Source organism: Aythya fuligula, chromosome 20 (genome assembly GCF_009819795.1).
Source record: "Aythya fuligula isolate bAytFul2 chromosome 20, bAytFul2.pri, whole genome shotgun sequence".
In the NCBI taxonomy this organism is placed as follows: domain Eukaryota; kingdom Metazoa; phylum Chordata; class Aves; order Anseriformes; family Anatidae; genus Aythya; species Aythya fuligula.
Window position 1 is genome coordinate 7,299,813 of NC_045578.1, and position 13,074 is coordinate 7,312,886.

Below are 13,074 nucleotides of genomic sequence, written 5' to 3' on the forward strand. Positions count from 1 at the left end.
TTGAGAGGAAGATAGAAATAAGAAGTCTGAATATCATTTTCCATCTGCACTGGAAAAGAAGCTATCTAATTGCTCTTGTTAAGATGGATATTTGTAGCTGGGCTCAAGAAATGTAATAGTCACCAGGTGAATTTCAGAACACGGTGTTTCCAGACAGTAAATAGCTACTGATAACAAGAGTAGCTCCAGAGACATGGTGGTATATCTTACATATTAATCAGCAAGCTGGTCAGACTATTAAGCTCTGGTTCACAAAAGATTTCTCTTTAAAATTGCAGGTCCAGCTTATTCAGACAGACAGGATTCTCAGGCTGAAGCTGGCCAGGAGTTTGAACTGCCATGGTCAGGTGAGTACTCAGGTCAGATCTTTTCACCTGCTTCAGAAACTATAGTTTTTGTGTATATATTTAACAGCTTTTAGTATATCTGTACCTTATGCTTGTTTTAAAAGATTATATCATTACAGACTCTATTTTGTCTCATCAGGTGACCTTCTCACCTTTGACCTAAGCTTCAAGTATAGCAGCTATGGAGAGAGAATTCCAGAGGAGTGGATCTGTGAGGACACCAGATTTGCAGGTATTTGGTTACAAAATTGTATTTTCACTTGGCACATGAAGATTGGCAGAGTCTGTAGACATGCTGTGAGCTGAGTTTTGTCCAGAATATAAACACTGATTCCTGAGGCTGGCTTCAAGATAAGAGAGCAGTGTAGTCATAGTCTCAACAGCCTACTTTCTCCATAACAATAATTTCAGCTCACCTGTATTCAGTGATTTGACCTCACTGTATGATTGTATGACTGGAACAAAAATCTGAAGAGAGCACATTAAAAAGTCCAAACAGATTAAGGCCTTTAGTCAGCATGGAATCAGTCTGTGTTTAGCCATACTTTTGCTGCCTAGGAAGCACAGGATTCAGGACTGCCACTGTCACATGGCTGGCTTTAGGGCAGCATTTGGCTTCCTGTGACACACTGTGCTTTCTGCCTTTCAGACTTACGTCCCATCATGGCAGACATTCAGAACCGTTGTACATCTCGTGTTAGGAGTGCCTTTGATGAACACTGCCTCAACCTGCCACAATTTGTTCAACTCATGGAGACATTTGTTGGTCAAGACATTCCTCTGCCTACTGTGAAGAGTCTTATTGAATTTATCAAAGAAGAATACAAACAGACAAAAGAATCAAAAACTGAACAACTAGAAAAAGTAAATATTGATTTGCTGGTCCCAAGTCCAAACAAAATAAAAAACCAAACAAGCAAACAACTAGAGGCAATTACAAAGTCAGCTTTTAATCTCTTGCTGGCAGAGCTTTTCACTTGCAGCCTTGCATTCTGTATTTCTTCTAGAGATGTTCTGCCCCTTTGTTTTGATATGGATTCACCATCCTTAGCCCTTAGCTCTAGCAGTGCTGACAGACTCATCCTGTAGGAGGTTGTCTGTCTGTTCTGTGTCTGGAACCAGTGAGACAGCAGGTTGATAGTTAACCGTGAAAGAACTCAAAACATTCTGTTCTGCTTATTCACCTTTATAATAGCCAAGAACCTGATGTCTGACCTACTATGCTGGCATGTACATATGAGGTTGTGGATGTTTTGGGGAGGGCTTTAAAACAACCCTTCAACATTCTGCTTTTGCTTATGTGCATGGGTATATGTGAATGTGCACATTTCTTTGCGTTTAAGGAACGAGGTGTTCTTGCTATGTGTTTGGAAAAAATACATTCCCCTTCAGCAACATTCTCATGCACAGCATCAGGCTGCCCCGTATCACTTCAGAATATATGTGTATATGTATGTATTTCATGGTGGGTCTGTCCATAGTAGCCTCTCTAGCTGCATTTTCCTCAGACCTCTTTCTATTTTCCCTCTGTGCTGCTGACCTAATTTGGATGAGATATTGGATCTGACGGCTCTACTGTCCTCATGCTCAGCACAGCACGCTGCCAGTATTTTGGCCTTTGAGACAATTCCACTCCTAGCCATTTATCACTGTATGCTGTGCAGAGACTGGTTTTAAAGGACAACTTGCACATGCGTTTCCTCGGAGCCCACACACTTCAGGGCAGTGCCAGCAAAAGTGATGTATGGAAATAAAAACTGTGAAATCTTTGGGTATTACTAACAAGCCTCTGGTTAGTTCTTGCTGTGAAGACATTTGTATTCTGGGAAACTTCCACTTACCTGAGTTGATCTTGCCTCAGGCCCATCAAGGGTTTCATTCATTTACTGGGAAATGCCCTCTGCAGAGCTGATTCTTCCTGATAAAATTGTCAGCGGTGTTTAGTGTTTCCAAATATCTCCCAGGTTTACTGATTCATCTCTAGGTCTGAGCTATGTATTTACATAGATTTGGCCTGACACACAGGGGCTATGATCAGCCTACTGCTGCAGTTTCCATATTTGTGTAGACATTGAGTTCCAGTGTCCAGGAGTTCTCAAAGACCAGCTCTTTCTCTGTTGTAGGTTCGCCGCACCTCTCGCTTGGCCCACCGAAAACTGCTTTTGGAAGCACTTTTTGAAAAGTGGGACAAGAATGCATCTGGGTTTCTGGACCTGAAAGAGGTGGATGCTGTTCTAAGCACATTCAAGGAAGGAATGGAAAAAGAGGCCTTGAGGAAGGGTAAGGAAACAGCTCTGCTCTGAGAGAAGTACAATGTTAACACAGTAGGCCTTAAACCATTCAAGGACAGTGCTAATGAAGTTGTTGGCGAGCACCAGTATTTTTTTGTTTTTGCAAGCAGTCATAAGCATACAGGGCATGATGTACAAAATGAAAAGGAACAGTTATCCTGACCTACTTGTTAATACAGAGCTCCACCCCCTCCTTCACTGCAAGACACTCCAGAGAGAGCAATTCCTTGTCAGAGAGAAGCTCAGTGCTTTCATGACATAGTGATATGTTGAAAAATTATTTCAACTGTAACGTGCAATATCTACTTGTGATATGGCAGTGAAAAAAATTACTAAAGCCTGAGGACAGGTTTCACACTTTTAATCTGGCTGTGTTATCCAGCTACATTTTACTACAGCGTGTATCTCATAGCAGAGAACTCCAGCTTTCTTTATTGGGCTCAGGTGACCTTTAGTAATCCCACACTGTTGCACAGCTCTCATGAATTAGATAGCAGCTTTGAGTCTCACTTTGCTATTGGTTCATTTCTCTGAATAAACTTAGCAATTTTGGTCCTTGACAGAATAGGCTTGGGTCAGACAGAAGTGCAGCAGGTTCACCTGGACCTGTCTGGCAGCCTCATACATATTAAAACGTGGGCATCAGGTGCTCTGAAATACTGTATTAGCAATTAAGAACATGTCTGTATGTGTGCTTGGGTGGAGAGGACAGGTTTATTCATCTGCATGAACATCTGCATGTGGCTCACTCTGCCATGCATTACCGAAAAAGGCTCATTTTGGCAAGCAACAAATTCTATTCTTTAGCTCATCTGAGGCAGCTGGTGGGATGGGGAGTGCACCAGCATGCTGCAGTTAGTTGTCCTGAGGCTGCACAGCCAGAGAAGAAACTGTCAGTTTAGAGCTCTGCTGTATTCAAAGTGTGCCAGAACCTGCTACAGAAATATGGAAGGACATAGTCCCTTCTTTGAAAGGCGTATAAACTAAAGGGCAAATAAATAGAAAGATAGTATAGCAAAATCAATACCACCTACAAGCAACATAAAACTATTTCTAGCAGCTTCAACATAATCTCAACGTCATCGAACAGGCCAGATTGGAGGAGAGGCTCACAGACATTGCACTTTCCTGGATGAAAGCACAGACTGAAAAGTGGGTAGAATTATTTGCTTTCCTTGTAAGTGGAAAGTGTAATATTACAGATATAATGGGGAAAATAATTCATTATGCTGTGGCTCAGTAAAGAAAGAACTGATAATGTCATGTTCAGCTTCATCTGTCTTTCTTCAAAGAGAGAAGGTGAAGGTCAAAATCCAAACATTTTTATACCATCAAAACATTCTTCATCCTAGTTTGGTCAGAAAGCAAAAATTACATGAAAAAAAAAAAAAAACAACTGAATATTGTTTAGATGATGGGCAGGATAAGATAGCATTAACAATGAGCTCCACCATGACTGAGGCCTGCTAGTATTTGCTACTGCTATAGGTAAAACTAGTGATAAAATGCCCACTGGCTTCTGCAGGGGAAGGAGGAGGCTCTCAGCCCCCATAAACACCGGTGTTGTCAGCGTGCTGAGAGGCAGCCAGGGTAGCTTCCTGCCTGTTCTTGTGCATCATTAATCAAAGCGTTTTCTACTGCTCTGGTCTTTATAGACCATTGTACATATTGATCGCAAAATACTCCCTGCCTAACAGCCAACTTCACGCTTCTTCTACCTGTGTATCTTCGCTTGGTTAGTTTGCTAGGAGGGTGTGGCGTGATGAATAGCTATCTGTCGTTTTCTTTACTTCTTCGGGTCCAACAGGATTTGAAATCAGGATGCAGAACAAATGATGAAAGCGTTAGTCACTGCAGCGCTGAGGAGAGGCACTGCCCGGAGCGTGAGCAGACAAGCACGGCTGTGGGCAGAGCACCCAATGAACCCCAGGTTTTCGAGGCAAGGAGCCACCCTGCAGCTCTGAAAGGTTGTGCAAGAGCACCCCCGTGAGTCTGGAGCTGTAGCACAGGGAAGAGCAACATTGGGTCTTGGAACAGCTGGGACAGGGGTTGAATGCTTCAGAAAATCTCATTTTGATTTAACTAACACTTAAATAGAAACTGATGTGGTAATTTTACTCTTTCATGCTCAGTCTGTTAGGATTACAAGGCTAGGAGGAGACCCATTTGTCTTAGGACCCCTGAGCAAACTGGAAATTTGTGAACTGGAGAAAGTAGGTAGAGGAAAGTGATTCTTTAGAATTTGACCCTTGTTGCATTCCTCCTCTGCCAAGCAAAAATTCTGCCAGATATCTACTGCAGCTCAGCTGCAGTATCTGGGACATGAGGAAGGGGACAGGGCAAGGCTATACTCCTCAACCTTGTACAAGATAGGAAAAAGCAGCCTCACAGAGTGATCACACAGTGATCTTTATTCCTTCAATCCCTGGCAGCTAATAGGCAGCAGCTGTTCTCTGTTCAGGTGTTTCTCATGCTAATTTATTCTTCTAAACCCAGGAAGATTGCTCTTGTTCTTTCGCACTACATCTACATCTGCTGGTGTAGTGCAGGTGACTCCAGAGCACTGTTGTCCCATCCTCTGCATGACTTCAATGAGGCTTTAATTTTCTTTGATCTCCATTTATAAGTTTTAGCACAATACAAATGTTATTTCAATATTTCATCAAAGGCACCTAAAGAAGGGTAATTAAGAATGACTGATAATTACTTTGGAAGGTCTCAAAAGAAAAATATAATGACTGAAAGCATGGTATGTAATAGAAAATCCAGGTATATGAGGGATCTGTGAAATCATCTGTAAAATCTGCCCTTCGCATTTTTAATGGGAGAGGTGAGTAATTTTCCTGTAAGGTCTCAACTACTATTGCTGTTTGCAGCATGCCTACCTGCACCCCAGTCCCACCAGAACCCCATGTGTCCAGGAAATTTGGTTTTGATGCACAGATACCTCTGATTTTTCATATTTTTAATTGACCTTCATTGTTTAGGTATCTTGTAGAGGTTCAAAAGGAGCAAAGGTGCAATGGTGTGTGGGTTTCTTTCTCAGTAGGTGAGAACACAGGCATCTAAAGGAAAAGGTACAGCCAGTCCTGAAGCTGGAGATTACCTCTCATGATGACAACCCACTTGTAGGCGATAGCTGGAAGAAACCCAGAATGATGGGTTAGGCTGAAGCACTTCACCCAGAACCAGTTTAAGGCTTGATTCATAGTTTGCACGGGAAATGCAAAACATATTATTCACACAGATTGTCCCTGTCTTATTTTCTGTTTCTTCTATCAGCAAAAAGCCACTTCAGCTCATGTTACCCACAGTCTAGCAGAGTGGAGAAGCTCTCCCCAGAGGCATTCCAGACTTTCCTTGAGCTAGTGGCTTCTGAGTTCACTGGGGATGAAGATGAAGTTATTGATAACATTGTGGAATTTTTGACTACAAGTGTGGAACGAAGCTGGATGGAGTGCCTGCAAAGCTTGACCAGGAGGAAATGGCTGCACAACATCCAGCAAGCAGCTGAGATGAGCGGAGCAAGCATGGAACCCGTTTACAAAGCAGTGTTTAAGGCCCTCTCCCAGGTGTGCATCCCAGGGAGTGTGAGAGTCTTTTTTGTAAGGATTGTGCCACTGATTTCAAACCCTGGTGCTTCGAGTGGAACTCACAGGTAGCAGGAGAAGCTGGCCTAAGGCTCTTTTCCCCATGCTTTCTGCTCTTAGCTGATGTTCAGGAGAGCCAATGGTTATGCACAGAAAGAGTCACAGGTCAGATCAGTGATAAAAGAATTCTTGTTCATGCTCTGCCAACACAGACTGCCTTTCATGGATAATTACATCTCAAATTTTGAATAGCTGACTAGGATCAAATTTGGAAATCCATCCTCAGTTCTGAAGTTTCTGGAATTAAACACACCAGACTCGGTTTGGGATGCAGATAGTTAATTTGTAGTGGAAAAGGTTTCATTTTTAACTTGCAGATGCAGGTCTGGAAGTTTGTCTTGAAAATTAATGTATTCCCCACAGAAACACTTCCTTCAAAGTGGTTCAAACGTTGTTACAAAGTTGTCTAGCTTTGTAAATGTAGTAACTGTGGCATTTGTTTGATTGTTCCAAAGGAATCTCCTGTTGGAGATGAAATTCACAGTAGTTTTGCTTAGGCCCAGCTTATAATTAGCTTTTAGTTTAAGACGAAATGCTCCCTGCTAGCAGCAGGAATAAAAGAAATCCATTCTCTCTAAGAATCTAAATACCATGTGGTTTTGCTTTTAACATAGCGTGCCAGTCAGACACAACCACGACACGCACATGTATAAGTCACACAGTTGGTGCCTGACATCCAAAATCAGTGACCCAGAAGAGCATGTCAGCATAAGTGAGACGAGTGATAAGTGCATGAAATAAGTGTAATGGCCAGTGGCTAATGTACATAATGTAATGGGAACCATTTGGTTGCTAGGATGCAGAAGCCCACGGGGATAACAAGAAGATCAGTGCATATATTGCCCTTTTGGAAGAGAACCAGCTCTCACCAGAGCGGGGACAGATTCTCTTACACTATGTGGCGTGTACCACAGATGATGCTCCATATGTTCTCAACCAGATTCTGTACAAAGACATGAAAGGAGTAAGGTAAGAAAAGCTACAAAGAACTGTTCCTTCTTCTCGAAAGTATCTGGAATGCAGGGGTGCCTGGAAGTGGTTTAGGGTGCACTGAAAACAGAAGTTGGTAGTACTCCAGAGAGGAACTTCCCTCAGGGACCATTGTGGATGTTGCGTTATCATACAGATATCCTTATACTTTGCATGCTCTACTTAGAACTGCTTTATTTGGGATTTTGCTCCTTTCCTTGGGGAGATTAGCTCACAGTCTAATAAATCTCATCCCTTAGCAAATGTCTTGTATTGGGCCTACATTTTCTTCTTTTAAAATTTATGTCCTTACAGCAGTTACATCCACTGGATAATTTTTGAGAACAATGCCTTCCCTTCCTTAATGTTTACAGTAAAAAAAAAGCCTTCATGCCTCTTTACTTCTTATTTCCATAAGATAAACATATTTCTTTAAGTATTGCTTCTTCTGACCTATAAAATGTACCAGCTGCTCCCTTCTGAATTCCTTTTCATTACATTCATTAGTTGGTGTTTTTACAATGTCTTAAGGATAAAAAGTGCCTTATTTATTACCACTGTCTTTGGGATGCAAGTGGTAAATGTGGTATTTCTAGGTGTGGTTGGAATAAGGAGCTAAAACCTTCCTTCTCTAATGCTTAAAAGCAGGGAGAGTTCAAAGCTGCAATATTTATTGTTTTTCTAATGGTTTTCTGCTACTCATAACAAACCTGCTCATACATTTATTTTTCAGCTTTGCAGCTGTTGAAGAGGGAAAACCAACCCATGTTCCAAGAGTGCAGCTCCATGGAAATATCCACTTCTGGAACTATGACCGTCCAGTTGAGGAGAGAAGAGGTTCACTCCTGGTACTGCCATTACAAGATGCTCACTGGAATGTCTTTGGCATTCTAGGAATTGATACTCTTCGGGACCAGAGTGAGAAAACCATCTTTCTGACCCATGAGATCAGTTTCTGCCAGGTGGGTACTACCAGAAAGCAGTTTGTATCCTGCACGTCAAAAAACTGGATGGAGACCATTTGCATTTTTTAGGTTTGCTCTGCAGAGACATAAGATGTACAACTCAGAAGAGAACTGATGTGATTTTACAGTATGTGATAAAACTGGTGTGAGCAGAGCAGCTTGTCAATATCTTACTGATTAGCATCTTATTTGTAATTGATTGTCAGCTATCACCTCATCAGTAATTTATTTGAACTTCTCCTGCAGACCTGACTAGTAAATCAATTGCAGATTTGTGCAAAGCCCAAAGATAGTAGCTTTTAGTTACTGAAGCTCTAAATATCTTATTTGTGTTTGTTTGTATAAAGTGGTGTGAAACCTCACTTTTTACATGGTGGGTTAATTATAAGCAACAGCAGTCCATATTTCCGTGAGATGCTGGTACGCAGTGCTCTTTAGAATCAGCCTCACTGTGTATGCATCATCTGGGCAGCAGGGAGCATAGCAAGCCAACATTATCAGTGTATTTGACTATCAATCACCACTAAAACCAATTTTGACTACTGTAGTACTTGGCTGTGACCTGGGTGCTCTGGAGTCTTATGGCCTTATTTGATAAGGGAGATATCACAGTCACTTTTCACCTTTGCAAGCTGCAATTAAAGTAACTTATTACAACCATTTTGCTTCATTTTACCCCGGTGTTTTCCCCAAACAAAGGTCTGGTTCATTTGGAGCATTCTGCTTTCACAGGGAGTTTCCCTTGCATTCAGCAAAGCCTACCATCATGTGTGTGCACTAGAAAACGTTCTGCAAATGACCCTCACTGCACTCAACTGGTTGTATCCCAGAGTCCCCAGCATCCACACTGTTACTACATACCTGGTGGAGCCTGGCAAACATCAGGTATGTAGTTTTCTGATTATGCAATTATGCTAATTACAGGTATGCGTGGCTGACAGGACTACTTTAGTTGGGGACATGCTATATCTAGCTGTATATATTTCCCAGTGCTGGTGTTGTCAAAACTGAAGGCTGCCTGAGATTCTTGTGTCTGCCTGTGCATCAAAAGATTCCCTATGGAAAGGAGGCTACTCATTCTTTTCAGCCTTTCATGTAAAACAATTCAACAGCACTGCTAGCGTATCTTCTTTCTCCGTCAGACAAGGAAATATTCTCCTACTTCAGTGCTCACAGGTGCATAGCAATCAATAGAGCAAACCCCCACCTCCATCCATCCATCCATCCATCCATCCATCCATCCATCCATCCATCCATCCATCCAGGTGAAGATTAGCCTGCAATGCCTGATTCTGTGGGGATACTGTGCATGTTAAAACTATAGTGTGGAAAAAAAAGAATGCCCTAGCTAATGCATTACCTCTTCATTCTGAACTGATGTCAGGAGTCAAGACCTAAATTTGACTCAGGAAATGGCTGCTCCCAGTTAACTTGCCTGTAAAGGCAGCCCACGTCCCTGCAGATCATAGTCCAGTTGTTCAGCAGGCACTCAAACCCTGGGAACCTTGTCAGTCCACAAGTCTACAAGTGAGTTAAGGAGAAGGAAAGTGTATGCAATACTAAGAACTGATCCCATGCCACCACAAAGTCTGCATGACATCAGCTGAAGCCATAATTCATCTGTTTCCTCTGATAAGTATAGTTTATGCTGGCAGCCTTCTGTTGTCATTCCAGGCTCTGCACTGTCCCCTTGTTAACTGTCTGATAGCCAGGTTGTTTGCTCCCCTCTGTGCTTTTCATGTTTCAGGGCATGCTGACACAAACATAATATAAGAAAGGGGGCTGTAATAGGACATGAAAAAGAAGGAAAACCTCTTCATTGGCATGTGGGTGTTTCTCAGTGTAGAGCCTGGGGATGGATTAAATAGTTAGTCTGAGGGAGGTCCAGGGCACACTCTTCATGCATCTGGAGCAACACACTTTGGGAATAAAAACAGATATTGTTGGGAGATGTCTTTAAACCATCACATTTCACTTGAATATACATAGGAGTTTTTCTTTGAGAAATAAACACTTTTCTCCCTCTCCAAGCTTCAAAATGGCTGTTCTTTTCCTGGATGCAGCTAAATGTCCCTTTTCTCTCTGACAGACATGTGACTATGCTCTACGTAAAATGATTACTACAGATAATACAGAACAAAAAGAAATTCATACTTCTGCTGTTCTTTTCCTCAGAAAAGAAAACCTTTTAAGGTAGGCTCTGGAACCTGCAATCTAGCCAGTTACCTCTGCTCCTAGATTCTAGTCTGCATGATGTACATTGTGTAAAGCCCATTGTAATGCAACCCTACAAGACTATCTGTAGTTGTCTCACTGTTGAGGCTTCTGTTGTAGATGCTGATGTGATACTGAATTATGAAGGGGTAAGGTGAATTTTCTCTTTAATTTTAGGCCTGCGAAAACTTAACTTCCAACTTAATGCTTACCAGATGAGCTGCCAAGCAAGCTCTGAAGCTCTGCATCTGTTGCGAAGGGTTTGCAGGATCAGAGCCTGTAGTGAAGCATTTTGCTCTTTACAGTAATCTGTCTTTCTTTCTTTTTTTTTTTTTTTTTTCCTGGCTACGTATCTCATTTCCTTCAACTATCTGTTTCCCTCAACTGCCAAGATCCTCACAGACTTTTCTTTTAAGTATATCATCCTTGTTGTCAAAGTTGGTTGAATAGTAATTTGCTGTTCCAGCACTTTTTTTTTTCTTTTTATAAAAATGTGTAGAACAAATGTCAACATGGTTATAATGGGAATCTGTTTTTAAAGCAAGAATACAAACTAGTGTGGGTCTGTTAAATTCTTATGATGTTCAGCAATTGCCTTGGGTAAGCAATATTGTGTTCCAAAACACTATTTTCTCCTTTCTGTAAGTGGTTTGAATGATACTGAAATATGTTCATGTTTCAGTTCAAGGAATAAACAATGACTGTAATGTAATACCTTTGTTTTAACAACACGAGATGAATGGTCTTTAACTAAAATATGCTAAATAAAGTACCAAAAGAGACTGGAATGGTAAAAGTTAGGATATTTTTCTCTCTTTACTCTCATTTCAGAGATTACCTATTTAAGTGCATAGACACTTCAGAAGTCGTTTGCACTTCTGTCTGTGGAGAGCACCACATCGCAGTACCTCTCCGTGACCTATCGAGACAAGCTTTTGGGTTATTTGATATCAGCATCGGACACCACCAGAAATTACCTCCTCATGAATATAAAGACCTGCAGAAAATGTTGAAGATGGCCCAAGCTGCCTGCTGTGAGATACTGAAGATACCTTCAGAGGAAACAAAACCAACCTATGTACTAGGTATTGTGCACACAGAGCCAAGATACCTTTTTAGGAGTAGAAATAGGAATGTCAGTAAAACCACATCTGAAGTATCGTTCATACAAGTATAGAAAGACAAATACAAAGCTTTGGTACACATGAACTACTCATGAGCAACTCTACGTGCTGAGCAGAGTACAGTTAAACAGAATGTTCAGATTTTGGCTCTGGTTCACTGGATACTTTTGTGCCCAAGTCCCACTAAAATCAAAGGTGCTTTGTTGCCTTCAGGGATCTATCACATTCTACACAGAACTGCCCCACCTAAGGTTAAGAGGGTTTTAGTGTCAAAGTTCCAGAATTAAGTGCGTGCCTGGACCCTTCACCTGGATCCTAACCGAGGCAAGCACAGTGCCAAAGCTGCTGATAAGTCAGGGTGCCCATGTCAGGTCCCCAGGCCAGGGTGCAATCTTGATACCATTTGTGTTTTCTGTTTGTCTGGACTCTGGAACCAGAACGAGCCACTATCACCCCCAGAGGAGGTTATGTTAATTACTCCCTCAGTGGCTCCAGTTCCCCCAGGAGCATAGTAACATTTATGGCATCTATCTAATCCCCTTAGGATGGTCAGCGGTCTCAACATACCACACTTACATTACAGCAAATTTTGTCTCTTTCTCAGGCACATATCCATTTTGAAATATTTCATCGGATACTTGGGCTGTATGCAAATTAATCACTTAGTCAAGGAGAAAAAAAAGTTAATCAGATAGAGTGCAGAGCCTTTCGGTCAGTAAAATAAGTCTTGAGTATCACATGTTTCTGATCAACTTCTTGAAAGGTTGGTTTTTGATTCCAGAGGCAGAACACATGAATTCAAGGCATGCAGGAATTCTTTTCCACCGGTTCATGCTGCAGGACCTACGTGAGTGTGTCCAGAAACTCGGTGCTGAGAGCTTTGCTGAAATAAAGGGCTGTGAAGAACCACCAGCTCTAATACATAACATAGTTAAGGCTGTGCTGTTGCTTTTCAATCCAAACTGGAAGGGCTCAGAGAAGATTGAGAGCTGGAGTCAGTGTATACTGGTGAGCCTTTTTTTTTTTTCTGTTACTCTTTCACTACGAAGATACAGTGATATTTGCCAAGGGTGAATTGGTAGTGAAATAATTCCATGCACATTACACGAAAGGGGCTGTCCAGTTTAATAAACCAGGTTTGTTTTTAAGAGAACAGGAAACGGATAAGTGGGCACTGGAGATATGTTCATGTAAAAGCAATGACCAGGCAGAACTATTTAAAAATCACATTGTAAATACAGTTGCAGATGTGGAAACGTAACAGAATTGGATGGTTGAATTTGAAGTGATTACAGTCATTAAGACAGTGATAGGGAGATGTTACATACAGTAAGTGTCCATACACTGACTAAATGCAAAATGAAGAGTATGATTTGTAATTATTTTTAAAACATTGGAAGGATATCCTCCAAATCAAGAATATCTGAAAGACTGTGTGCTCCTTTGTTTCTCAGGTATTCACTCACTTTCCTGTATTTTTACTTTTCAGTTTCTCCATCCTTGCAGACATCTTC

The 13,074-nt window shown here is 41.5% G+C and overlaps 1 protein-coding gene across 1 annotated transcript in view; it reads left to right on the forward strand.

The window, feature by feature from the left end:
- EFCAB5 (EF-hand calcium binding domain 5) overlaps window positions 1-13,074 on the forward strand; it is a 30,756-nt gene that overhangs the window by 15,966 nt on the left and 1,716 nt on the right. Inside the window, exons 9-17 of the mRNA XM_032201006.1 lie at window positions 997-1,211; window positions 2,471-2,627; window positions 5,921-6,210; window positions 7,085-7,257; window positions 7,991-8,219; window positions 8,955-9,107; window positions 10,312-10,415; window positions 11,268-11,521; window positions 12,342-12,568. Of these exons, the coding sequence (XP_032056897.1) occupies window positions 997-1,211; window positions 2,471-2,627; window positions 5,921-6,210; window positions 7,085-7,257; window positions 7,991-8,219; window positions 8,955-9,107; window positions 10,312-10,415; window positions 11,268-11,521; window positions 12,342-12,568 (1,802 nt within the window). The remainder of the gene's footprint in view (window positions 1-996; window positions 1,212-2,470; window positions 2,628-5,920; window positions 6,211-7,084; window positions 7,258-7,990; window positions 8,220-8,954; window positions 9,108-10,311; window positions 10,416-11,267; window positions 11,522-12,341; window positions 12,569-13,074) is intronic.